Source organism: Cyanistes caeruleus, chromosome 10 (genome assembly GCF_971803275.1).
Source record: "Cyanistes caeruleus chromosome 10, bCyaCae1.hap1.1, whole genome shotgun sequence".
Taxonomy (NCBI): Eukaryota; Metazoa; Chordata; class Aves; order Passeriformes; family Paridae; genus Cyanistes; species Cyanistes caeruleus.
Window position 1 is genome coordinate 10,146,510 of NC_141710.1, and position 26,029 is coordinate 10,172,538.

The window sequence follows — 26,029 nt, forward strand, 5'->3', positions numbered from 1 at the left end:
AGTCAGCTATAGATATTTCTACACTGAAAGGCAGTAAACACATCAGGCTTTTCTCTTTTTTGCCCCCCTCTTTTTCCCTCATACTTTCTAGGACTTCAGAATAGGATGATTCCTGAAGGAGTGGGTAAATGAATCCAGACTCTTCAAAAACAGCTCTGAATAACCAAAAATCCTGAGCACACCCACCAATATAGCTTCAGAAGAGAAGACCTTCAATATCTCAGTGTAATTGTACTCACTAGAATTTCTGTCTTAAAGAGCTTTGATTTTAGGAAACATAGTACTTATGACTATCTATTAAACATGATTTAGTAATATAACATAATAAACTGAGGTTTATATAAACTTCACATAAGTTCTGTTTAAGCATATTGAGCTTTTAGAGGTATGGTTTAATTTACAAAATAAATATAAAAAGAGTAGCACCTATCCAGAGATTTGATATACATCAAATTCTCTATGAAGATGGTGTTTGTATATAAACAAAAAGTTCCATAAACTAATATTATAGAGGAGAGAGTTAGTGAAGTTACAGATTTGTCCTAGAAGAAAGCTAATATTATTCTACCAAAATCTGCTTCCTTCATTCTCCTGTAAAATATCTTTTTCTCAGAGTAAAAGAAAAATTATAGAGATTTCCTAAACAAATCTTATATACAGCTAGAAGAGCTGTCCTAATTCAAACCAAAATTACACACATTCCAGCACTTTAACAGCTATCACAACAGGAAATGCCAAGAAAATAGGGTAAGAAAAGGGCAAGCACATATAGTCCAACCTTCTTCCATTTCCATGTCAAAGATTTTCCTAAAATGCCATTTCTAAGGATCAAGTTTCTATTCTGTATTTAGCAATCTCAAATGGATCTCTCCTCTGCTTTTGTTCAGACTCTGTTCTGTTCCTCCTTCTGCACCCATACCATACTTTGACACAAAAAATGCACAAACATTTAGCAACACACAAAGTAGTCAAGAGTTAAAGGTTCCTGTTTCAAGAATTATTCTTAGGGAATAATTCCATTCTGCCATCACTGCAGAGCAGGAACTCTTTCAGGCTTTTACACCTGATTCAGCCCCTCTCCTTTTAAAGTCTTGCAATTTACTGACTAAGGACATGCGTAAAACAAATGCTGTCCCCACTGCAAGGGGAATTAGAAGTTTATTGTAGCCTCTAATCATTAGTTCCAAACCCTTGAATCTGAGCACAAAATTGTTGTATAAATAGAAGGTTAGACTAGAACTCACATGCTCAGCATTCTAATTTCTGGCTGTGCACCTGGCAAATCACTTTACTGCTCTGTGCTTCAGCATCTCAGTCTGTAAAATGGGAATAATACAGCTGATTTCCTTTGAAAAGAATTTCAGGTCTATTATGAAAAGCTGTATATAAGAGTATGGTACTGCTGTTCTTACGGTTGATTTTGTACACTTTTTGAAACCTTTGTTAAATCCATTAATTGAGTAGGATTAATGAGATGGTTTCTTTTTCCCTCCATTACTGGCTAATATCTCTTATACACTGTAACACAAAAGATGATTGAACTGGGGAAATGTGGATTGTTAGTTGAATCTCTCTTACAAAGGGAACCGGTTGCCTCAAGTGGGAAAAATAATTATTTTTCAATGGATGAGCACAAAGATAAACTTGTATTATACTAGAGAAAATCAACTGAGAGAAAATATTCTTGCTTATTACCTGTGGTTTTAGTCCTTAATATGCACATCAAGAAAATATTAATTTCTTATATGAAGACCACTCTAAGAAATGAAACTGGATCCAAAGACATGTATGTTACCTAGTGGTACAGACACTACAGATACAGTTCATTCCAGCAAGCAGTGCTAAATGTATCCCTGGTATCCAAGGAATACAGAAAACCTGTCCAACTGTAAGCACACATCGTGCCTCTCCTAGACAGCTTACTTCTTTCAGGTGTTCGTTCTTTGGGTTCCTAAAATCTCCCAGAAAAGCTTTCATGGAAACTTCATCCTTGCAAGATAGTGAGAGCTTCCATTTGGAAAGAGTCTGGCAAAATTTCTTTCTGAGACTAAAGGATCTGATATCAATTCACTTCCAATATGAGTATAGAATAATTTGTAAAATGGACTGTCTTGTAAGATTTATAAAAAACAATCAACAACATATTGGTATTTGTTGTCTTCTGAATTGCAACAAAGATCAAAACAGTGCATTTTTGCAATACAAAACCTACAGCTACTTTATTCTCTTCCTTTTAAAAGAGCAAAGAAGGATCAAGTTTCGCAAAATTCTTACAACTACAAGGAAAAGTAGTGTTTTTTTGTTATTAACGTGTTTCACTTTTGAAACCTCCACGGAAGAGGCTTTGGAGCACAGACCTTCAGGCAAATCAACTCTCCTTAGTTAATATAGATCAGATACAATGTCTTGAATCAGCAACTGAAATCTCCTTGTTTCAGATAATTATCTCTCTCACTGTGACTGCCAAAGAACAAGGTAGAAGGTCATTATGCTGCACTGGAGAACTTGTCAAAAATACAAGACCCATCACAGTATATTAAAAACATATCAACTCAAGCAATTTTGTAATAGGATAGCAAGAATTTCCCATGCTAGCATTAGTCATGCAATAGCAATTGATAACCTATCTGTATTTCTCAGGTAACAGAAGACACACAGAAGGGTGAATTTCAGCTCTTGAAATATCCACTTGTGAATGATCTGTTTGACTGAAATTCTTACTGCATCTACCTAAAATGCAAACCAGGCAGAAATGTTCCTTATACAGCACCAGACCACAGATTGAGGAAGACACACCAGGGAAATCTGGTACAGGGAAGAGCATGCCCTTAATTGATCAGGACATATGGACCACCCATGCAGAGATGAGACTGCATTTAAACTAAGTAATAAGAGCAGAATATAGTTTGTTTCTGCTTCAGTGCTCTCTCCAAACTCCATCCTTGGTGCCTGACATATGTTCTATTGTAAAATAAGAGATATGGGAGATGGAATTCCAGGAAATAAAGCTTTATGCTCCAGACATTGCCCACCAGCACTCCCACTGAAATGGAATAAAGCCCTGTAAATACTTACACCTCAGCTAAAATCAGAGTGTTGTAACACACCAAACATATATTTTACATAGGCTGATTCTACTTTCAGAAAACTGATTAAGTAAATTTTACAGTGGAAATATCAACAAACTCATTTGGGCTAGCAAAGAGTGATGAAAAATAGACTTATTCCAGGATTAAACTCCTACCTGCTCACTTTCTCATTATGTAGTATGTTAAAACACCTCAAGAGAATCAAATTCTCATTCAAAACATTTCAAAAAAAGATACAACTGGCATTTTACATATTTATTCATGAATAAACTGAAATAAAATTATATTACAAGGCCTCCTCCATAAGAAAAAGATGTCACAAATATTCTAATTCTTTGCCGACAGAAATTAAAATATTTTTTCAGCAACAAGTTTCATCATTCCTAGCACTTGATATTAAACTGATCATTATTTTAAAAAGAACTTGGTTAAGTTTGATAGTTGTTTTTTTTAACTTTTGCAGATACTTGAGTCAATGCAAAATATTTAAGCATAACAAATAGGGCAGAGTACAGCATGGTGTAAAGCAAAGGTCACATTTCATAGGGATCATATGTTCTGTGCTTTCCAGCTGTAGTTTTACCAGACATTGTTAAGTTCTGACAGAGATTTGTTTGTAACAGTTACAACAAATGTTTAAAATTTAAACATTTAAAAGTTTCCACCCTTGTCATTGCATCCCTAGAGTTGTGCCCTGTGCAATGTATTAATTAAAACTTAATCCTCAAGTAACTGTTTTCGTAATAATGCAGGAACATGTAGCAAAAGGTGATTATAACGGCAAATACCAAAAATTAAAGGTATTGCTTTAACTTTTAGAATTTTCTAAATTTATTTGATGTTTGGAGATAAAGTGTCACACAACTGACTGAAGAAACAATATTATCCCATTTCAAAGAAGTATCTAATACAGCACATTAGCCAACTTAAGTCAATTGTTGAGTCCATTAACTCATAACATGGATCAGATGGGGTTTGTTTAATTTTACCAGCATATTAACTCAGGGCAGAGATCATATCTTCAGTCATCTCATGAGGACATCATGAAACCATGCACAAATGCCAACACAAAAATAACACTTTAAAGTCTTTTTGTCTGTGAATTTTCACTTTGACAGAATACTCTCACCTCTATTTCATCCCATTTGAGGTCCACAACTCTCTGTCCTGCCTTTGGCTGCCACGTAGGCAACGTCACAGTGGCTCTTGAGCGGGGCAGAGCAATGTCAGGCTCCAGGGTGGACGAGGCCAGGCTGCTGTGCCGGGGTGAGGTGGCCTCTGTCCGTTCAGAGGCTGCAAGGCTGTGCAGTGAGCGTTCACAGTTTGTTCCCTCAAAGCCTTCACTGCAGAGACAGAGGTAGCCATCCCCGCTGGTGCTGCAGTTACCATGGTGACAGGGGTTGCTGGCACAAGGATCTGAAACAAACTGGAAAAAACATATCATATAGGTCAATTACTGATTATAAAGGATTTATTTCTGAGTTTCAAAAATACCATAAAACAGGATTCTTTCCCCCTACTGTATTCATCTTCTGAACATATTTATGAACCAAACTCATCTTTGATGTATCTTCAAGGCGATAAATTCAAAGGATTAAAGAAGAATACAAATTAATCTATATTAACTACTTTCCTCAGACCATTTATGCTAATTCTCTGTTGCCACATTCAAGCAAAGAGATAAACACAAAAAAGGAATGTGGCCATCATTCATTATCAGGAATTTTCAAAAAGAGACTTAAAAGAGTAACCTAGTCAGGGAGAACAACAGATATATTGGAATTCAAGGGAGTAACAAAAATAGGAAAGGGCACAGCACTTGTACAGATCAGCAGGTTATGAAGCAGTTCAGCGTGGTCAGAGCTAACTACATCACACAATCCTATTTGTGGACACAACTTCCTTTGTAAAAGACCTGGGCCTTTTACTTACACTTCATTTTGTGGACAGCAGTTCCAGAGTCCAACTCATTTGGGTGCTGAAAGCTTTCTAACAGGAGGTAGAAAGCAGAGGCAAAACTGTGCCTGTTTTTAAACCAGCATTTGTAATAGCATAGGACAAGACTAAGATCAGTGATGTAGGAAAAATGCCTTTAATTTCTATCTTGAATTTACCTACAGCTATTTTGTAGTTTCTTATGTCACCACGGACTTTCAGATTAAATGTCTTCCCTTTTCTATGTTGAATTTTACATCCATAATGCATTTATAGAATACATCTACAAACTCTTCAAGTTTCGTCTCTTGGAAACATTAACTGTACTTGCCCAAGTTCTCTGGGGAGGACAAGCCCATCCTCCAGACACGTGTTCATTTTTCCACCTGGGACTCCAAAGTTTAGCACTGCCTTTTGCAAAAGCATCAATACTTTTGCTTGTCCTGGAATACTGAAGACATGCTTGCCTTCATGAGAGCTAAATCACACTGCTGGCTCACTGTCATCAACCAAGACCATCAGGCAGCTCCCTTCACTTGTCTTCACATCAAAGGGAAAACACATCACTGGAATCAGACATTTCCTCATCTTTAAATGCAAATTTCACCCAGTGCTCCAGTCCTAAAAGTTACTCCATTCTTTTCTGTACAATATTTCTGCTCTTCCCTGCATAAGCAACGCTTCATATTATATTTCTCAGTAAAGCAACACAATTATTTAGTATTAAATATTTGTTATAATTACCTCAAGAATTACATAAACCTTAAATATCATCAATGTAAAAAACAAGTATTGGGTTTACACTAGGAATTTTACTTTCCCATTAATCTAGAAGTCTGGTGTCAGGGACACTAAATCCTAATATAAAACCTCCTTATATAAAACAATACTATTATTAACCTCAGCCGGAATTCTTTCTTTAGCTCAAATTTTTGTATACCCCAGACTCTGTAACAGTTTTGGACAGAAAAGAGAGGAAACATTATTATGAAAGTTAATTTTGGAGACAGTCAATGATGAATGTTAGATTTTGTCCTGACTGATGTAGAAGGCTTAGAGGCCATAGAGGACAGTCCAAAATGTATAGTCTATTAATTTATCTTGTGGTTTGGTCACAGTTCAAAATGTTATTTAGTTTGCTTGAGGACACATCTCATACATATAAGGTGACACAGTAGACATCAGGGTCAAGCTCTGACTCTTTTTCATTTTTAACCCTCAGCTATATGGCAAGTTTATATATACTTGACATATACAGGAAGTACAGATTTACATGTTCAGAAGGGCTTATCTCCTTAAAGTCTCTTTCTCCTGCAAATCAAAAGAATACCTAAGTTCTCAAACAATTTCTAAATCTCTTCTCCACAAAATTATATTTAAGTGACAGAAAAGAACAATTTTCAGGAAGGAACCAGTTTTGTTCTAGGGTTTGTCAGTTACATTTTAAGCTTGCTCCACTGCCAAATGACAGAGATATTCATAGAAATTTTCTTTTTCTTTAAGAGTATTGAAGATAAAATGTGTTGACATCTGAACAAAGCCCAGTTCAAAAATTGTTTGCAACAGCTTTTTTCATATTCTAGTTTCTTGGACTAGATCTGAGTTTCAAAGAACTGCAGATTTCCTGTTGTTGGATAAGCTCTTTACTCATGCTTTCACAATAAATACAAATTCAAAATAAGCCTATTTTCTGTTAGTAATTGAATTGTTCTTGTCATACCTAAAATGTTAAGGTTATTATCTGCAAACCTAGTAACAAGAAAGAAAAAATAATGTTTTCAATCACAAAGGACACCTCCCCCATTATTGAATGCATCCATTCACTTCATAAACACAACAATAAAAAATGCTGTGTGATCCATGCTACTTGATGCAAACTGAATTGAGCTTGTTTGACTGGAAAGAGAAGTGGTTAATTATTAAGTTCTGCTTAGTACTGTCCATGCCATTGAAGAGCTTGTGCTTTAGGAACCACCCCTACCCTTTCAGACATAGTGGAAGTGACAATAATTAAAAAGGTTTAGATTAGATGAAAAATAAAAAAATATTAATAGACTTTGAACTTCAGCCATAGACTTCCTCCAAACTTAGTTTTATGAAGCACTTCACAGGATTTTATCATCATTCTCATTCCTTAGTTACTAGTAATTCAAAAGCTCATTTGTCTTTCAATAAAACTATCAAAACAAATCAATGTCCTTTGTGTGTAGGTTTTCTGCTGAACTAAAGAGTCCATTTTAATTATCAGATAATAAGAGATAAGCAAATAAAAGTGATTAATTTGGTTGGTTGTGATGTTTCTGTGGTTTCTCTGGTCCTCACCAAGGTAGCAGCAATAGTTAGCCAAGTGATCTGGGAAACATTTTGACACAGCATGGCTACATCAGAATTAAAGCTAGCAAAATTTCAAGGCTTAACCTTCAACAAACTGTTGAAGCTCACAATAAAAAAAAAAAACCCAAATGGAACAAAACAAAAATGGAACAGAACCAAAACACCTTGGTCTCACAGCCAAGAGCTGAAAGTAAGTATACTGCAAATACACAATTACAAGCTCCTTGTTGTGCAGGTCACAGCACATTCAGAGACTGCTGCACAGAGAAAAAAGGCAGCAAGTAACACAAATCCATATAGTGAATAAATACTAAATCAGTGTGATCCCTACTAAAAAAAACAGGGTTGCTTTAGGTACAGAATTTCCCTAGTCACTATTAAGAAAGTATTTTCTGTATTTAGGCCTCTTGTTTTCATTGCCGTTTTTCCATTTAATGGTCTGTCTGTTTTTATAATACATCTCTTTACAAAATAGGCACAGCCAGCCGTTATAGCTGACAGAGCCAAGCTAAAAAGCACAAAATGTATTTGCATGCAATTACTATTCCATGTGCTTGGACAATTGTAATCCCTGAAACATTTTTCCAATAGAATCCTAAGACAGATGCATACCAAGGTGCCCTTCATATCATAGTTAATTTTCCAAAGGCAGACTGAATATGGTATAAGCTGGGCTTGTTTAAGAATCACACTCACAAACATGGATTGTTTGCCAGCCAGTCCAATTGTTTCCTAAGTTCAATATAAAACACTGAAGGATGTAAATCTGCAAGACCTTTCTGCCAGTACTACTTGTGATGACACCAATTTGTCAGTTGATGCTCATTCACCTTCTCTTCAAAGTGGTTCTACTTGTTCCACCTGGAGACAGTCCAGGCAGATTCTCCAGAGAGCTTCAAAAAATAGAACAGTAAGTCTAAAGCCAAGGCTACAGAAGAGCTCCTAAGCACTGTGCCAAGCCTGTCTTCCACCTGCAATGCTCCTCTTAAACATGTTAGTACAAAACTAACTTTTGGGTCAGTTTTTACTGCTGTTGTCTACAGCCACAGACAATATTACACCAGCTTGCAACTTCAGTAAAATATGGAAAAAACCCCTCCCATAAATCTAGTCCTCATCATAAGAATTCAGCAGATTGTTTAAATTCATTCTACATAGTGAATGTTAACCTGTTAACAAAGCCAAGCTGCCACAATGATGTCAAAGGCTGGTACTTTGCACATGTGTCCAGGAGCACTCACTACATCTGGAACAGCCTGCAGATACTAAAAACTGACACAGTCCAAAGTTTTCAACTTTCCATGGCTCCCCGAGATAATTTTTCCAGTTACAAGGTATATTGTCGTGGTTCTCAAATATGTAGAGTCATTCAAGTGGCTGGGACTTAGGTAGTTTCTTCATGTGTTCTGGTAAAAAGAAATCTTAGGAGAAATTTAAATCAGTTTTGCACCTACATTGCTGAATTCCCCAATACATAAGCTAACAGCTTCTCTCCCAGGTGAGATTATGGGAAGATCCACCACATATCACCAGGATCAGACACACCAATTTCAAGATTTGCACGGTACATTAAAATGATCAACTTCTGAATACTTCAGAAAGAAATTAATTAAAACCTACAGTCTAAGCCATTATCTGCTTTTAATAAAGTAAGGGGGAAAATATTTTTCCTTTCAAGCACATCTGAAATATCATCTATTTTTGCATATGCATCAATTTATGAAAAAGAGATGGAAACACATTTAAATCTTTTGCTTAGCAATGACAATAAAGATTATCTAAAAATGGAATCTCTTTGAAAAAAATTGTTCAATTATATCCAAAACTATTATTAAAATTTATTTTGATTCAATCCTTGACACAGTGAAGCTGTAAATTCCATTACATCTCACATTAAATATTAGTGCTAAGAAATGAAGAGCAAGAAAAAAGACAAATTTAAATTTAAAAAAACCCAGGTGTTCCAAATAGTATCCACAGGAAAAGCACTGAGATGAGTATATCAAATAAATGTGTTTTCTTCTGTGACTCAGTAGAACTCAAGCAACATATCTGGGTTCAATTTCTGGCTCTCCCAGATACATCCTGTGTGAGCTGAGAACAGTCAGACACCCATCTCTGCCTCTTTCCAACTGTAAAATGGAAGATTGCACTTCCTTTCTCACACTACCCATGTTGGCTGGTTAGAAAGCAATTTTTTTTCAGGATGGGAACCACAGAGACAGAGGCAATAGGAACTCTCAAGGAGCACTGAATTAAAAATAAATACAATGGAGAAATACATCCCTGTAGAGCAAGGCTAAATCTGTGACTTGCAGCTGTTCACATTTGTTCCTTAGTCTTTCTTTTTTGCTTTTTTCTGTGGCCATTCTGGTTTCTTCTGAACACTTCTTTGCTCCAATGAACAGAAGTGTTTACAGAATTATTCAGCAAACTTTAAAGGTAAGAAAAAAATCCTAAGTTATATTAACTCTTCTAACTAACTCATAATAGACAGGAAAACCCATCTTAGTATTGCATCTTTAGAGACTATTGTTCTTCAAAACAAGATTTGCTTCAAAACAGATGCACTGAAGAATTCATTCATTTTCCAACTGTGACCGAACACAACAGAAATAAAAGTGGCTGAAACACTCTGATTAGGAGAGTCAGGATGAAATGAGAGCTTTTAGTCACATGGGGATGTAAATAGAACACAATCAACACCATGATCTCACAGGTATCACCACCTCTAGTGGCTGCTCCCCAAAAGCTGCCTGCCACGTCCTTTGTGTGTGAATTTAAGGATGCTCTCCATAAGTGATTCTTCTCCCACACACACCAGGACACAGTGACACACTGCCTGACAGGGACCAGAGTCAGTCACAATCTGTCAGAAGGAAGGATGTGCCATGGGCAATGAACTACACCAGTCTGAGACCCGAGTATCAGGGATTTAATAGAATGGACACAACTAAGAAAAAGTGCTTTACACACAGGTCCTGCAACCCAGAGCGATCAGGGCTTTCTTTTTCATCCCTCAAAAAAGTGTAAGCAGGACAGAACATTTCACTATTACATAAAACAAGAATTCGGCTGCTGACAGCTTCAATCATTAGGAACTAACTACAAGCTATGAGACAAAATTGGGATTAACCAAGATTTAGAAGGCCAAGGCCAAGAATTGTATCATAGGAAATTAGAATATAAGCAACTTCCTCCTAGAAGTAAACATTTACTCTTTTCATTTAGCAATTCAACTCTATGCCCAACCCATGAGGAAAGCTATCAATAAATTTAATAAAGTGTAACCTTTATCAGATAATTCAGAATATGATTCTTTGAAACACCATTAACAATGAGAACTTTGGATTTCTTCCAAGCTGCAATTCTCATTCCATGAGTTTTGAATATTCTGAGTAATGAAACTGCCAGTGAATGTAATAAATGGATATAAAACATTTTTTTTACTTCAGTGAAGCAGAAAAAAAATGCCTAAAGAAATTGTCTGTTTAATTGCGAACCAAAGCATGGCTGCCCAAATCTATTTGAAAAACCAGCAAACATAACAAGGTAGAATTTGAACAGCATGATAGATTTTAAAAACAGAGCTCAGCAAATGGCTGATTTACCCTTGTGTAATAAGTTACCAGACACCAACTGCTTTGCTCTGCCTATCCTCAGGCACATTCTTACCTCAAGGTATCCTGAAATAACTGCAAAGTAAATTGAGATCACTTTCCCTCTCCCTCAGTGAAAGGAAAATATCTGCTTCACACTAACCACTGAGAACTGTCAGATGTCAGCATGTACATAAGCAATTATTGAGAAGCACCTTACTTTTTTCGTCTGCTTTTCTCATCAGATTATTTTCAATCCTTTTTTAAAATATGTATTTTCCATTCTTCTGCTGTAAAAGGACATTTAAATTGTTTGATATTTTTATAAACACAGCAGATTTAATGTCACATTCCAAGTAGACAAGCTAAGAAGTTTACTGCATTTTTCAGCAACACTCATACTCAGCAAAGACACTTTTTCAAAAAGCCAGAATGAAGTCAGGATGTCTACCCCAAAGACGGGTCAACTACTTAAGACAAAGGATCTGAGAAGTACCAACAGATCTCTGAAGATCAGCATTGGTGTTTTTTTACCACAGAATCATCTCATTTTACGTTCAGTGAGGGCTGGCACCCTGCTCTAAATGTTAGTTGAGACCCCAGTGGTTCTCTCATTACTGGTGGCAAAACTAGGGGTAATTATGAAGGCAAAGCATCACATATGTCACAGTGGCAAAATATACTTGTTTGTTTAGATCTTATGCTATTACTTCATTGTTAAAATATCACACAGTGAAAGAATTATCAATAGTACCTTTATTCTTAATATTGTTTTCCCTTTTTAGAAGAAATTTTTCTTGAGCAACAGTAGGGTGCACAAAATATTTTTATGATAGGACATTAAAATATGTAATTATATGAGAATTCATAACATTTATTATTTCTACACTGAACTAGTGCAAAGCTGAAATTAAGTAAATATGCTCCCGTATAATATTATTCTAGAATACATTAATTGACCTAAAAAAATTATGAGTAGAATTCTATAAAAAAACCACACAAGCAAGTTTCCACCTTACATGCAAAAGTTTTTTAAAAAAAATTTTGAACAAGAGATTTATTAATTGCAATAAATAAAAGATGAGATTAACCATATGGGTCACAGGCTAATTTAAGGTTACTAATATAATTTCAAAATCCTTTCGTTCTGACATGAATAATAATGAGATCAGGACTAGCACAGGCAGTCCACCTATCTTTATGAAAAAAAAAATCCCAAATGATCTGCTACCTGAATTTTCAAAATTGCTTAAGGAAATTACTTACCCTACTCAAAGTAAGATGATCTTTAATTCCTAAAATTTGAGCTGTTTGAAAAACAATAGTGTGCTATAATCTCTCTACAGGAATGTCGAGTTTTTACATGTTTGTTCAACCTTAAAAATATTGAACAAAACAGATTTGAGCTTTTTCTAGAAATCTAAAAATCAACTAAAAAGTTTACCTTCTTTACATGAACAAGCACCCAGGTCAAAGATCAAGCCTATATGGGTGCTCTAAAGTGACAAAAAGTGCATAGTGTATGCTCACACTTAATTATCTACAAGACACAGCACCCTTCCAAAGTTCAGCAACAGAACAGCAACAGTATTCTCATTTTCTTTAGCATCAACATCAATCAACCTCAAGACACAAATTCATACAAAATAGACTTCATTAGTTCAAGTTCTCAGGGCATTTCTCAATTTCCAAGTCTGAGGCTTCTCACTTTTCTAGGTGAGATACAGCAAAATAGACATGCAGTTCTTATAACAAGAGAAGGACTAAATAACACAGCGAGCTGTGCATAGAACTGCAGCTGAGCCATCAGTAGTGCATGAAATCCTGAAAAACTCAGCAGATGTGACAACTGGCTACTCTCAGCTTTTTGCCCACAAGTGGCTGTGAAAATAGGAAAAGATAACAAACACATCCATAAGGTTGTCCATAGGAGATTTGACATAACCAGCAATTCATTGATGTCACATATTCCAAATCAAGTCTGAAAAAGACAATTAAAATTTGGGGAATTTGAAAAGAAGCAGTTGCTATCATTTCAAGCCACAACACATCAAAAAGAGACATTTTGGCAGCTGAGGGATTTGGCCATCAATAAAACAACAAATGCTTATGCACCAAGTCAAAGAGATGAGCATGAGAAGGGTCTTCCAGCACTTTCAAACAGCCAGCATTCCTGCACTGCATCCAGCACTACTGACAGCACAGTAAATCACAGCTATGTGGTCCGCTGATTTTGTGCTCATTTCTCATACTTAAACATCCTGTCAGATCCAAAGTTAAAATATTGTCTAGTTGAAGAAATACTGAAAGAAAGATGAAAAAAGTTGCAAATCCATGAACGTATTCTCTCAGTACACACTTCTGGTTTTCTGTATTGGGTTATGTTACTCCCCATGATTTCCATTTTAAAAACTCCTTTATATAACATATACTTGATTTTAATCCTTTGGACTTGTGATTAGAATTCCAAGACCTAGCTACATTTTTATATGGTTATTGGTTAATTAATATTAAATCAACTACCAAATACACTTAATTAATACACTTAACGCACCTGAACAAGACTTTGCATCTGACATTTGCAGGAATGTCAGATCTGGTATCTACAGAGAGCAGTTGAAAAGAGATGCCACTGTGAAGAAGCTGATTTCAGCTCTCTTGTTGTTACAGCAGACAAGGATTCAAAGCCTTCCTTTCTGGATTAGGAACCTAACATTTATCTGGTCAAAAGTGATATTTAATTTTAAGACAGCGCTGGAGGCATCTTTATCTTGCAACAAAGCACCTACCCACACATAAAGAGTGATGTCCAACGAGTTTCAAATCAACATCCACTTCCCCATCCCTGAAGACCTTACCATTTTCAAAAAAAATAATTGGAGTAAATATTTGAACAATGTTGGGATGGAGATAGAAACCCAAAATTTCTCTGCTCCTCTTAGCTTAAACACCATCACTCACTCATGTTGGCTCTCACTGCCATTGTCATTGTCTCTCTCTGTGAAAGCACTTTCAACTACAACATTGCATCTCATATTTTATGATAGTGTAGGTGAACTCAGTTACTTCACAGCTAATACACAATAAATTGTTAAGGTATGAAAGCAGCAGCATATGCCTGAACCTTAAGAATAAGCCAGTCTGCAGATCCACAAAATAGATCTTTATATTCAGTGGTGAGGAGCAGTGCTTCTTTTAGTCTCATCTGAAATAGCAATTTTTCCCAGTCAGTAGAACATCCTTCCTGGGGTTATTTTTTAAAAACAAATTTATCTTGAGGTCCAAAAGACCTTCTAAAATTGTATTAAAACAAATTGGATTATTATTTTCCCCATGCCATCCAGTAACAATTGCTCAGGGTTTTGTCTTGCTAGTCTATGTCAGCACAATTCCTCTCATGCTAGATTTTGATTATTTTCTTTTATTTTCAGCTACTCAATCACTCTCAGACCTTCTGGTTATATACACTTTTTTTTTTTCCCCTTAGTGCAAAGGAATGTGCCTCCTTATAGAACAGTTCAAAAATCTCTAGGTCTAGGGAAATTTGGTGCATAACCTCCCTCTCTGGGACAATTTTATGCAATCTCAGGTCTCCTGAAGCAAGTTGCAGGGAGCCTGTCATTATAAATAGGTGAATTGCCTCTCAGTGTGTTCACTGTCATGTCAGAGATGTCAAGAGGAAACTTGTTTGTTGTAAGATGTTCTTACTGGTGTCTCCAAGATGCCATACATACTCATTGTTCAACTTGATGAAAGACACATGGCAGAAATGGTAAAGTGAGTCAAGGTTCAGCCCAGCAACAAACTCATCATCTATCATTTTAAATCTGCCCTAAAGATCACAGCTTTTACCAAATGCATTACAATATTAATGAACAGTTCCTGAAAGAAATGACAGGATTTGTGCCCCTTCTACATGAAAGGGCACAAATGAAGGGGCCTTGTCTCTACAAGACATAAATCATTATAGGGCTGCTTCTGCCTAAGTCTCTCTTTCACTTAATAAACACTGGTCTAAACACTGGAATCCATGAAATAATACTGTACAACCCATTTTTCTAGCACTGTAGAAAGCAGGGCTGTGACCCAAATAAGCTCTCCTATGAATTCTGTTCTGAGGTCACATATCAAAAGACATCAAACCACATTGTGGGCATACTGTCATTTTGCTGTCCACTAGAAACTCTAGAAACAAGAGTGGGTTTTAAACAATACCATTCTACAACTTCTGTCACTTAGATTTCTCTTTTGATGGTTTACCCTCATTAAATAGTCTGTATCAGAACAAGCTGAAACCTGAAACAAGTCACAGGTCATTACCCATATTATTTACTTCTCCAAATCCATTGTTACTCTCTTTGAATAACTTCAAATCTGCTCTTTAAGCTAGTAATACCAATACTAATTTATCCCTTTGTGATTTGATGCTATGAATTAGACTTACAATTTTCTGATGCAATACTTCATAGTATCTAAAGTATCTTATGATTAATAACTAACCGTAGATTTGATTAAAAATTGGTGATTTTATTATATATCCCTGTACTTTATCTTGTGATACCTAGCAAAGGCATTGCTCTTCTTCAAATCACTTATGGTTTTAGAGACTTGTGTTTGAGAAAGAGGTGAATGAGCAAAGTCTGAGATATTTAGAAGCTGTTTCATACACCTCATTTCATTCAGTATCCCTTTAGGATGTGAAGAGAGAGTATCAGACATATGGGTATATCTTGGATTTATATACTTGCATTGCAATATTTTTCTGCCCTTTTCTCTGGCCCTTTCATCACAACAACCAAAATATTAAAAGCAACTTTTAGACAAATTCTCATTTGTTTGGACACTATATATAACTGCCCATCTATGTGACCCATGACTCTCTACTCCATTCAAGGCTTAAATTGTCCTGGCTGGTTTGGACACAGCCCCTCTGAGGTTCTGCATGTCCCCACTCCCTGAACATCTGTACCATACCCAAAAGTGGTGACCCATGGGACCTGTGAGGGCAAGGACTTCCAGCTCTGATCACAACCATGCTGCCAAGTTTTGTATGGAGCACAACGGCAGCAGCAGCAGAACTACATTTCCTGCAGATCACTCCAGAAGCCTTTCATCAGTTAGATTCCTACATGTAGGATGTAGGCTTACATTATTAATAGTTTTCTGTGTATTTCTTTTTTCAAGTTTAATTCCTATAACTAAACATTCGTTTTTGGTGGTAAACATCAGTGCTTTTGAAAGGCACTCTCCTATATCAATTTATGATATAATAGATAGCAAGATACATAAGACTGTCTGAGAGCACTCCAGAGGCAAGGAGAAGTGTTTATTGATATTATTTTCCCCCAGATTATCAGGTTTTTAGGGGCCGAAGCACTTATCTCCTTTTGAAACAGCTGCAAGAATTCAAGTGAGTATTTCCTGGCACTGTAAAAGAATTGTAGGTTATTTCTGAGGTTATGACCCAGCATATTGCCTCCACATCATACATTAGTGAGGCACTTGGACACTGTCGCTCAGAATGCTTAGCTCTGATATAAGTGTTAGTCACAATATTAAAAATGCCACTTCTCCTATTGTAACTGTGTTGAAAGATGGTGATTCAGGAAATATCTGAAGAGGCAGCCAAACATCAAGTCTAGAAATAGAAAAACAGTCTAATACTTTTTGTACAATATCTCTATCACTGGTGGCCCACCCAGCCCAACACAGAATTCAACTTGTTCATTCCATGTATTTACATCACGGGATGAGATGGAATCTTTTAACAAATGCCAGACTTTTAATAAATTATTGAAATTACACACACACATCTTGCATCAGCATTTTGTCCTTGACCTTCAGCAAACACATTTATACTACAACAAACTTCTTTTAAAATATAGGGAAAATAGAAAAAATAAAAGGTAACAATTTTAAATTTAGTGACTAGGTACATGCAGGTTAAATGTCAGTCCAGTTCTGACAGTCACACTCTGGCCTTCAATGGATTCAGAGAACAAAGTGAAGTCTGCAAGCCAGAAAAGTTTTAAGGGATCTTCTTGGTCTTGTGAATTAGTATTGAATTTGGAAACAGATTGAAAGGTAAGATAAAAGCAGGTGGCTCATGCACAAGCTATGTGACATTGCTTTGCCAATATATTTCCAGCTTGGTTTGTCACACTTCTGTTACTTTTCTATTATCCATTACTCAAACAGACTGCATACTTGATGAAGACATTCAGGAATCATTTCTTGCACACAAAAGTAAGAACAAAATAATGAACAATTTCATTTTAATTTATGATCTAAAACAGGACTTGAATCTTGATAAAAAGCAAAGGAACAACCTGAATTATGACTTCCTTGCATTATGATTTTAGTCTTGTGTGGAACACAGTCAATGTTATTTATGTCTGAAATGCTACTAAAAAAATGGTTATACTAACTGAACAACCAACCACAGAAACCCCTCCCTCATAAACCAGTAGATTGGCAGCAAGTAGTGCTGTAGGTGTGCCTGTAATCCCTTGCTGTGGTACCTAGCACATTAAAAATAAAGCCATTTTCCACCACAAACGTGTAGAGATCTGCCAGATAAATATTTGGAAACTGAAAGGCTGATATTACAAGCAGATTGAAGCATGGCACCATCACATCCCAAATTTCTTTAGGGTATGTTCCTTCTGTTCACTCTTTGATTGCAAAGACAGAAAAATAAAAGCAAGGCAAAGCAATGCTGTTTTTAGATAACAAACCATCTGGTAAAATGTCTACAATAATTACTCTGTTTCCTTTACAATAACTTTCCATATGTTGGTAACTATTCATATTTTCTTGTCCCACAATATAATCAGCTTGGAACTAAAAATGCACTCTAGAGTGCTGAAATTGGACTTACATTCAGAATTTAGGATATACTCTACTGCAACTGTACTTGTTCTTCAAGTAGAAAATTATGTCTGTGATTTAATATGGTTCTTCATCACCAATCCTTATTAGATTTCAAATTGCAGTGATCTTGCAAAACAAAGCACTATCATACATTCTTTCTTTTTCTCTCTCTCCTTCTTTTTAGATAAAAGCCAGCATATCTATTTCACCTATTTACCTGCTCTGCTTATAACAGAAATATCGAAATATTTCCAAAAACAAAACTCTTTTTATCTCCATCCCAGTAGACATATCCTGTATCTTCATCAGCCTTTCTGTGTCCAAGATTTACAACCCAAGACAAGCAAATGCACTGAACATATTTTACACTAATCTTAACTAACTCCTTTTCTGCTCCCAGAGAATACTTCAACATTTTCTCCTTGTAATTTTTATTTCCAATAAAGAGCTCTTACCAAAAAATGTATATGACTCCATATTACATATGACTACACCCCACTACCTATGCAATTTTTCCTTTGAATTACTAATAGACACAATTATTAGCTTGTCAGCATTTTCCAACTATATCAAACTCACCTAGCAAAATGTGTCAGTCCTATTTACAAACCCCACCCAACTAGTGTAAAATGTTTTTATGCTGAAGGAAAACAGAGCTTAAGTTGCTAGTTAAGAGCTACAGAAACAATCAAGCCCTTAGACGGAACAAGCTACCTATTGACAAAGCAAGTAGTAAGATACTCGGTGACATGACAAGAACAGCAGTTTAAATTCTATAAGAAATACTGACATCCTACAACTGAAGCAATGCATGACACCTACCTTGTTAATATTCAAGTGCTTGCATAACTGGATGACAGAAATTCTCTTGATTTAGCATCAAGTCTTTTCTCTATAACTTGTCAAAATATGACAAGTTACACCCCATAGCAGCCAGCAGTACAGAAATGACCTAACAATGCAAACAACACCCCTGAGGCTGAGGAAAGAAATACTGGTAAAAATACATCTCACATTCTTTAAATACAGTCTCCAAAAATTGGCATGAAAAAGTCAAAACACCTGGTAAATCACAGGAATTTAAAATGTACGTTTGCACACTCCATAATACTACAGATTCTCTGATCTCTGCAGCAAAAAACTGAACCAAACAGGACATCGACCTTAATTTTTCTTACAATCAATATTTACCCACAGGCCAAAAGCCAAGCACCAGATAGTGTGCATTGGCATAATGAAATTGCATTAGGGATGGAAGGGTTAGGAGTAAATAAACTAAAAGACAACAACTAAGGTTGCTGTCAAAAAATATTTGAGGGGAAAAGCAAAATTTGAAAGAGAAACAGTTAAAATATAAATTATTTCATAAATACTAAACATATGAACAGCCTAGTTAAAACCAAACATAAGTTCCATAGATCACTTAGTTCACTGTGTATTATTGTCATCTGCCCTAAAAATTGTGGTTTCAAAAAGGCATCAGAAATTTTCCTGGTTTTGCTGTTTCTTACAGCAGTGATAATTTCCAAAATAATAATATAGTACATAGCAAGTTGGGAAGTAGGGGGTGGTATTAGAGAAAATTCCCTGTGTAAGATTCATGGGGCAGTAGCCCATCTACTTTTTATAATGCAAAATAAAATTTCTTCTCTTTGACATTCAAAAAAGATCCCTTCAGCCTGAGATTATTAGAAATGGGCCACATTTCTGTGATTTAACGTCTGTCCATCCTATAAAGTCTCTCATAGTCTTACAGTGGAAATCTGCTTAACTGTTTTAGAAATGTGGCTTTATGCGAGAGAAGGGGGGAAAAAAGAATCACACACATGTGAAATATGCTCTGCTTGTCCAGTGGCAAGAGTGATTGAGGCTTATCTTCAGCATGAGATATTTCTATCTTACAATTGATCTTTCACTACATCAGCTCCATCCATTGTTCCCTTTCTTACCTTGTTGCATTCACCCTCCTTTCCCACATTGATAAAATGGGAGAATGTCACATTTCACTGCAGTGCTTGTTGAACTATGTAGGAATTTACTCTTTTCATAATCCTCTTAGATCTACAGAATACATTCCAGTGTGTCTTGGTAATTAGGGAACACTCTTAAGCGAAGGTTTCTTCTCATAAAAGAAAGAAGGTAACTCGTTCTTGAGTTACAAACTTTCATTTCAGACTGTGCCTGCTGCAGGTCACAGCTTTGGTCCTATTTTAGCCAGAGAGAAGAACTCCCTACTCTCCCCACCCCTCTATCACTCAAAGCCAAGTTCTTAAAATATGCCTTTGTGGAAATGCATCCCTTTTTAAATACTTGCTATAACTGCCCAATTACATATTGACAAACTCTGATTGTGTATAACAACATTTAGGCACAATTTTAATTTGCTCCCTGAAATGCGAAGCTTACATTTATCAATTTTCTTTTAAAGAAAATGCAGCCTATCTTCCCTAAGAATTTCTTATATATAAGACGGAACAATAGTAAATTCAATGCTGGTTAAGAGAACTTTATGCATAAAGGAAAAAAAATAAAAGTCTTTGTCTATTATCTGTCCCAAAAATTATTCCGGCTTAAAATAATTTCAAATTTTTTATTTATTTTACTCAGAGCCCTTAAATCTTAAGAAACACAGAAAATTATGGAAGACTTCTTGTATTCACTTGATAAACAGAAGTGGATTTACATTTTGTTCCACTTTATTTGAAGTTACAGTAACTTTTTGAGGATAAGCCAGAAGTCATGCCTAAGTGTTGTAGGTTACAACACATTCTTAAATTACAGGTAAAAACAAAATAAAGGGAAAATTTGATAGTGGGCTCTGCATCAGACATTTACATCCAAAACTCAATATTCATTGGCACACATTCCCATCATTTCCTTTGTTGAAATCTTGCACTTTCTTCAGATCAGTTTGTTTTCAGTGAATGAAGACAAACATTTAATTGTGAGTTTTATTAACAGAAGCACACAAGTATCAGAATTCACCTCTTATTGTTGGTGTATCAGATGCTTATAATTACACCATACTAAGTTTCTGGACTACGTTCAAACTCCTTTTTTTTTATTCATGTAATGCTAAATCACAGTTTAATCCAAGCCTGACTTGGCCTGTTAGTGCTACTATCAGTACTTATTTTACTAACGAATAATGCTGACTTCTATTTAGATCCTCTGCTATGTGGATCATCATAATTTTGAAATCTCTCAAAGATGAAAGAAAACTCTACAAATTAATTATACTGCTAATCCACTTACTAGGAAAAATCCCCTTGGTTCTACAGAGATGTTTTCTTACTCTCCAGGATATCCTTGGCTGGTAAATACTACATCTCTAAACCAACAAGAAGGTGCTTAAAATGAGGGAGAGGAGGAGAACATCTACAATATTCAGTCTTCTGCACAGTGATTATACCTGCAAAAATTTTAAATACTCACTAGCACTTTTTCTACCTGGATTCTATGGAAAAACCTGGCAGGCACAGAGAGCCTCTGCATTTTAAAGTGTCTGAATCCATGAACTTCACAAATTGTATTCCACCCAGAAAGGAAAGGCCATAAAGTATATTGTCTTAAATCCTAACCGAGGCTTTGTTAATCAAACTTCTGGATTAAAAGTTTTACCCAATTAGCTCCCTATTAAAAGATATGGTTACTGAATTTTCACATTTCCTTTCCAATTGCTTCCTCTTATCTGATCTCTGTCCTTGGGTCCTTGTGGTGACCTATATAAAATGACGAAGTCTCATTATCAGAATTCTGCAGCACCCAGAACTGGCTGTAATTGATGAAGCCACAGCTGGAGCAAGAGCCTGTAGATGTAAAGTCAGGCAGGAAGGTGTTCCTTTGAAATAAGACAGAAATGGGCTGCTCTCACCAGGGCTTTGAAAACAGGGGTTGGTAAAAATGTGAAGTTCTATTATATAAAAATAAGGATGATTTAGGGGAAAAAAAATCTCGACTTGATACTTTTATCTGCCTAATCTCTTTCTGCCCATCCAGGCAGTCATTCAGGAGCACCGTCCCTCACAGATTTCATGTGCTTACAAAGGAAGAAAAAAAAGCAAATGTAACTTCTGTTGACATTGTGAGTACAGAAGGGGACACTTCACACCCCATATAAAAATTAATGAGTAAGTCTAGTCACAGAAAAGCCATGGAATTCCTAGAACTCTAGAAAGGACTACACAGACATCATCCAAAAAGTAGCTCATGAGTTATCTTCGATCACCACTTCACATGTCTTCTAATAAGTGGGCCACCACCATTCAGCAGAGCAAGCAGAGCACACCACAGAACATTTTGAGTCTTTGAGAGCACATAAAATTAATGTGAGCATTACTTCTATTTTATTAAGTGAAAGCAAAGTGGGAAGACAAAATAGTGCCATCATCCTACCTAATTCTCTTGAAATCTGGAGCACACTTGGGACCTGCATTGTGCATGAACTACTTTCTTTGATGCATCAAACATGCTGATCTTCAAGTGTTTGCAATGCCAAAACCATCCAGTCTTGCTGCCTATATTTTCTCTCCATAGTGACTGAACTTTAATATAAGGAGCTCTATTATCAGCCACCACAAAGATGAATTTCTTCCATGTGTGAAGGAAATTTCCTCCAAGTGAGGGAAACTGCTGATGAAATCTCTCTAAATTCTTTCTGCTCTGATTTAAAAATTCTTTCATTTTAGCTATAAAAGGTTTGTTCTTTAGGCTTAGAATTGATTATTGCTGTGATGATTAATTCCAATTTTTATGAACTCCCAGTACTGGCAATTCTAAAGGATCTCCAGGGTTTTGACAGCAGCGAACAATTTTCCAGAATTTCTTAGATTACCTCCAGTATTTAAGTGTCTATAAACATGAGCCGCCTTATTTGTGCATGAATGTATCTTGGCTACGCCTGACAATAAAATCTCCAATTATATGCACTTTCATTCAGAAGCCATCACAAAGTTTACCCATATTAAAACACCTGGGGTTTTCAGTAAATAAAGTAAAATAGCAAGACTTCTGTCATCTAACACTGACTTAGATAGAACTTCTAGCCCTGCCTATAATCTATGCTTAAGGGTCATAGCTGGAGTTACAAGAAAAAAAATTACTTGAAGGATATTTTAACATGTTCATTGTTTCAGAACAAAACAGTACTGACAGCAACAACCTAAAAGCATCAAATTTCACCCAAAACAGGCACAAGGTGGATTTTGCTTCATAGCCTTATAGCACATTATACAAATGTCATCTGCATGTGTGCTGTCATAAAGAATTGAAAACAAAACTTTTGTGCCTCAAAATGATATCAGATTAGATTAATTTAATCAGCTTTATTTTATAGTTTTCCATATACAAGCTGTTTTGTTTAGTAAGTGGGACTACAAAAAACATAATTCAGTTTAAATTGCATGTGTCATATGGAAGCAAAGGTTTCATAACGTTTTATACTTAATTTTCTTATAGAAAAAATCATAGAAAAATTGTTCTAGATATGGCTACTGCTTGTAACTGACAGGTATAAAACATTGGGTCAGAAAAATTACCTTTCAAAACTTTCATTTTAATAAAACAAGCGAATTTTTCCTCTCTTTAACCAAGAAGTAATTTTCCCTTAATAATTTTCTAAGAAGTATGAAAACTCTCAAAAAACATGGACTACAACAATTTCAAAGTTCATTTATACAAAAATAGGCTCAAATAAGACAGTGGTCTTTCTGCATCTCACACTGAAACTTATAATTGCCATAAATATTTTGAAAAACCCTACTAGAATTCACTTTGTCAACATCTGAGATTGCAGCAATTAACCTCAACCAAGTCATTAATTTGATCCAGAAATCTGTTTGTACCTTACTTTTGTTCCAATCACTACCAAAGCACCCTTCATAACTCTAGTAAATTAAAAATAAAACAAAAATTAAAAAAAAAAAACATGGGAAAAAAGCTTTTCCTTGTTCCTTCAAACAAGTGCATTTATACACTGTCAAAGGTAATTATAAGGCATAGCACACATATTTTATAAATAAATGTAGTTACAGCTGCAACCCTCTTGCACCTGTATAATCCTCAGAAACACATCCCTTCTGAAATAAAGATATTTACCAGTGTATTTATATGCCAATGCCTCCAAATACATCCACAGACATAAGAGGATAATACTTAAGTGCAATGCAGAAAGAACTTCTCCAGGACTGAAGCACAGACCACCAACACCACCCTTTTTTATTGTTTTGTTGTTTTTTTAATTAAAAATATGCATACCTTTTTGGAATGTGCTCCAATTCCATTGATTCAACAGAAGTACATTTTCCTAACAAGTCTGTTGCATACTTAGAAGACATTCAAACATATTTTTGTATTTTTAAGATATAAACAACTCATTTCCATTTTCCCTTATAAAATTATACTGAGCATCGTGCTGAATCTTATTATAAACAGGAACTTCTTATTATAAATACATATAAGAAATGAACATTCCTAAAATTTAATGAGCAAAACTGTGATCTGCATGCTGTGGTTCATTAGGTTCTCATATGAAAAGCAAAAACACCACAGCTCAAAATTAAAAACTGTGGATTTAAATTAGTTCTTTTAGGGCTCCTCATCTTTTAACTGCAGTGGGAAATGGATATGAGAAAACAGATGATATAAGTTCAGTTCATTACTATCAGCTCTGCATTATTTCCCAACCTTCCTGATCCTATGAAGATTGATTGCTACTCTATTCCTTTAGATGCATGTGGATTTGAATACAGGGTTTATTTTCTCTATCATATTTCAGAAATGTTAGCATTTTTCTTCTCTGATTTCCTTACATTCATGGCACATTTTGGAGATCTCTTGTCTCAACATACTCTCACATGTAGCACTGGAACAGAAATCATTAGCAATCTTGATTGAACTCTGTCATGTCTCCAAAGCAGCAGAAGTGTGTTTCACATGGGGAGAGCAGTGCACTTCCCAGAAAAGACCTACATTAGGTCCAAAAGAGTGGCCAAAACACCAGTGCCATCATGATCCAAGAATGGCGATAATTTTCACCACAGATGTGTGTAAGTAAGGAATAGGAGATAAAAACACTCAAGTTACAAAAGCATGCATTAGGAAAAACTCACAAACTACAGATGACCTCTTCATCTTCATCAAGCAGCTTATTTTCAGTACCATATGAAAGCTCAGGCTGTTTATTGAACTTTTAAGTAAAAAAAAAAAATCCAAGATTACCAGTTAATAATACAATCTCTTGGGTAAGAACAAAATTATTGTGTTCTGGGTGTTTTTTATTTTTAAAATCTACCTTATTGCAGTAGAACAAAGTCTGCCTTGTCATATTTCAAGGCTGTATAATTTGGTTCTTTATCTCATGTCACATAAGACTTCAGATATCTCTGAATTGCCTTAACTCGCCAAAGCAACCACACCTCTACACTTTGTAAAAGCAGAGGAAAAAAAAGTATGAGCATTTTTAAAATAAAACAGGTATTTTATATATCAGATACTTTCATGAGGTTTCATTGAGGACACACACTGGAGGAAACAATGATTTGAATATGTAAATAATGGAAGAGGATACCCACTCACAGCAGGACAGCTACTTTGCTCTGCACTTTGTAAAACATGTATTAGTCAAATCTGGATAATAATGCCAAGAATTACATTTATATTAAATATTCTATAACTAGAAAATTATGTTTTTACAGCAGCCATGAATCATGGATACAGGGTTAGCAGAATGGAATCTGGTTACTGAAGTCATGCCAGGTTAACTGAACTAGGTCTTGTTAAACTAATACATTCTTTGTGCAGGGACTTTTCTATAATAGGTTTTCAAACAGTTATTTCAACTTAAGTTGTGTCTGTGAAGTTGTGCTGTTCTCATTTTATGAGAATTTCATATAATCCTGTGAAAGAGAACTCTTGCTTCAAGCTCCTACACTTTCATTGCTGCAAGCAGACATGGAGAGGGTAGATAGGGCAGGAGGATTATTAGACTGGAGACAGGCAGCTTCCCCTCTTACTTCCAAAGACAGCCACAAATATTTCTTGCTCATGTCTTAATAATCAAGCCTTTAGCATTACTTTTCCTGCAGTGTCATGACAAACCAACCATGGAGCAAACACTGCTGAGGTCTCCATGTCCCACCATCCCTTCTCTTTCGTGACAAACTAGAAGCTCTTACATACAGGAACCATTCCTTCCCTCTG

General features: G+C 35.7%; 2 protein-coding genes across 6 annotated transcripts in view; one reads left to right on the forward strand and one right to left on the reverse strand.

Moving 5' to 3' along the window:
- Positions 1-6,702, forward strand: part of LOC111933528 (uncharacterized) — a 40,220-nt gene extending 33,518 nt beyond the window's left edge. For 2 of the 4 annotated variants that reach the window (XM_086844908.1, XM_086844909.1), the window contains one exon: positions 92-2,579. The gene's annotated coding sequence lies outside the window, so the exon portion shown is untranslated. Of the gene's footprint in view, positions 1-91 lie in introns of all 4 variants that reach the window. The other 2 variants (XR_002866762.2, XR_015274719.1) reach the window with 2 other exon arrangements.
- The window catches only part of DNER (delta/notch like EGF repeat containing), a 112,832-nt gene that overhangs the window by 63,017 nt on the left and 23,786 nt on the right, over positions 1-26,029 (reverse strand). For both annotated transcript variants that reach the window (XM_086844905.1, XM_086844904.1), the window contains one exon: positions 4,219-4,515. In XM_086844905.1, coding sequence (XP_086701031.1) covers positions 4,219-4,515 — 297 coding nt within the window. The remainder of the gene's footprint in view (positions 1-4,218; positions 4,516-26,029) is intronic.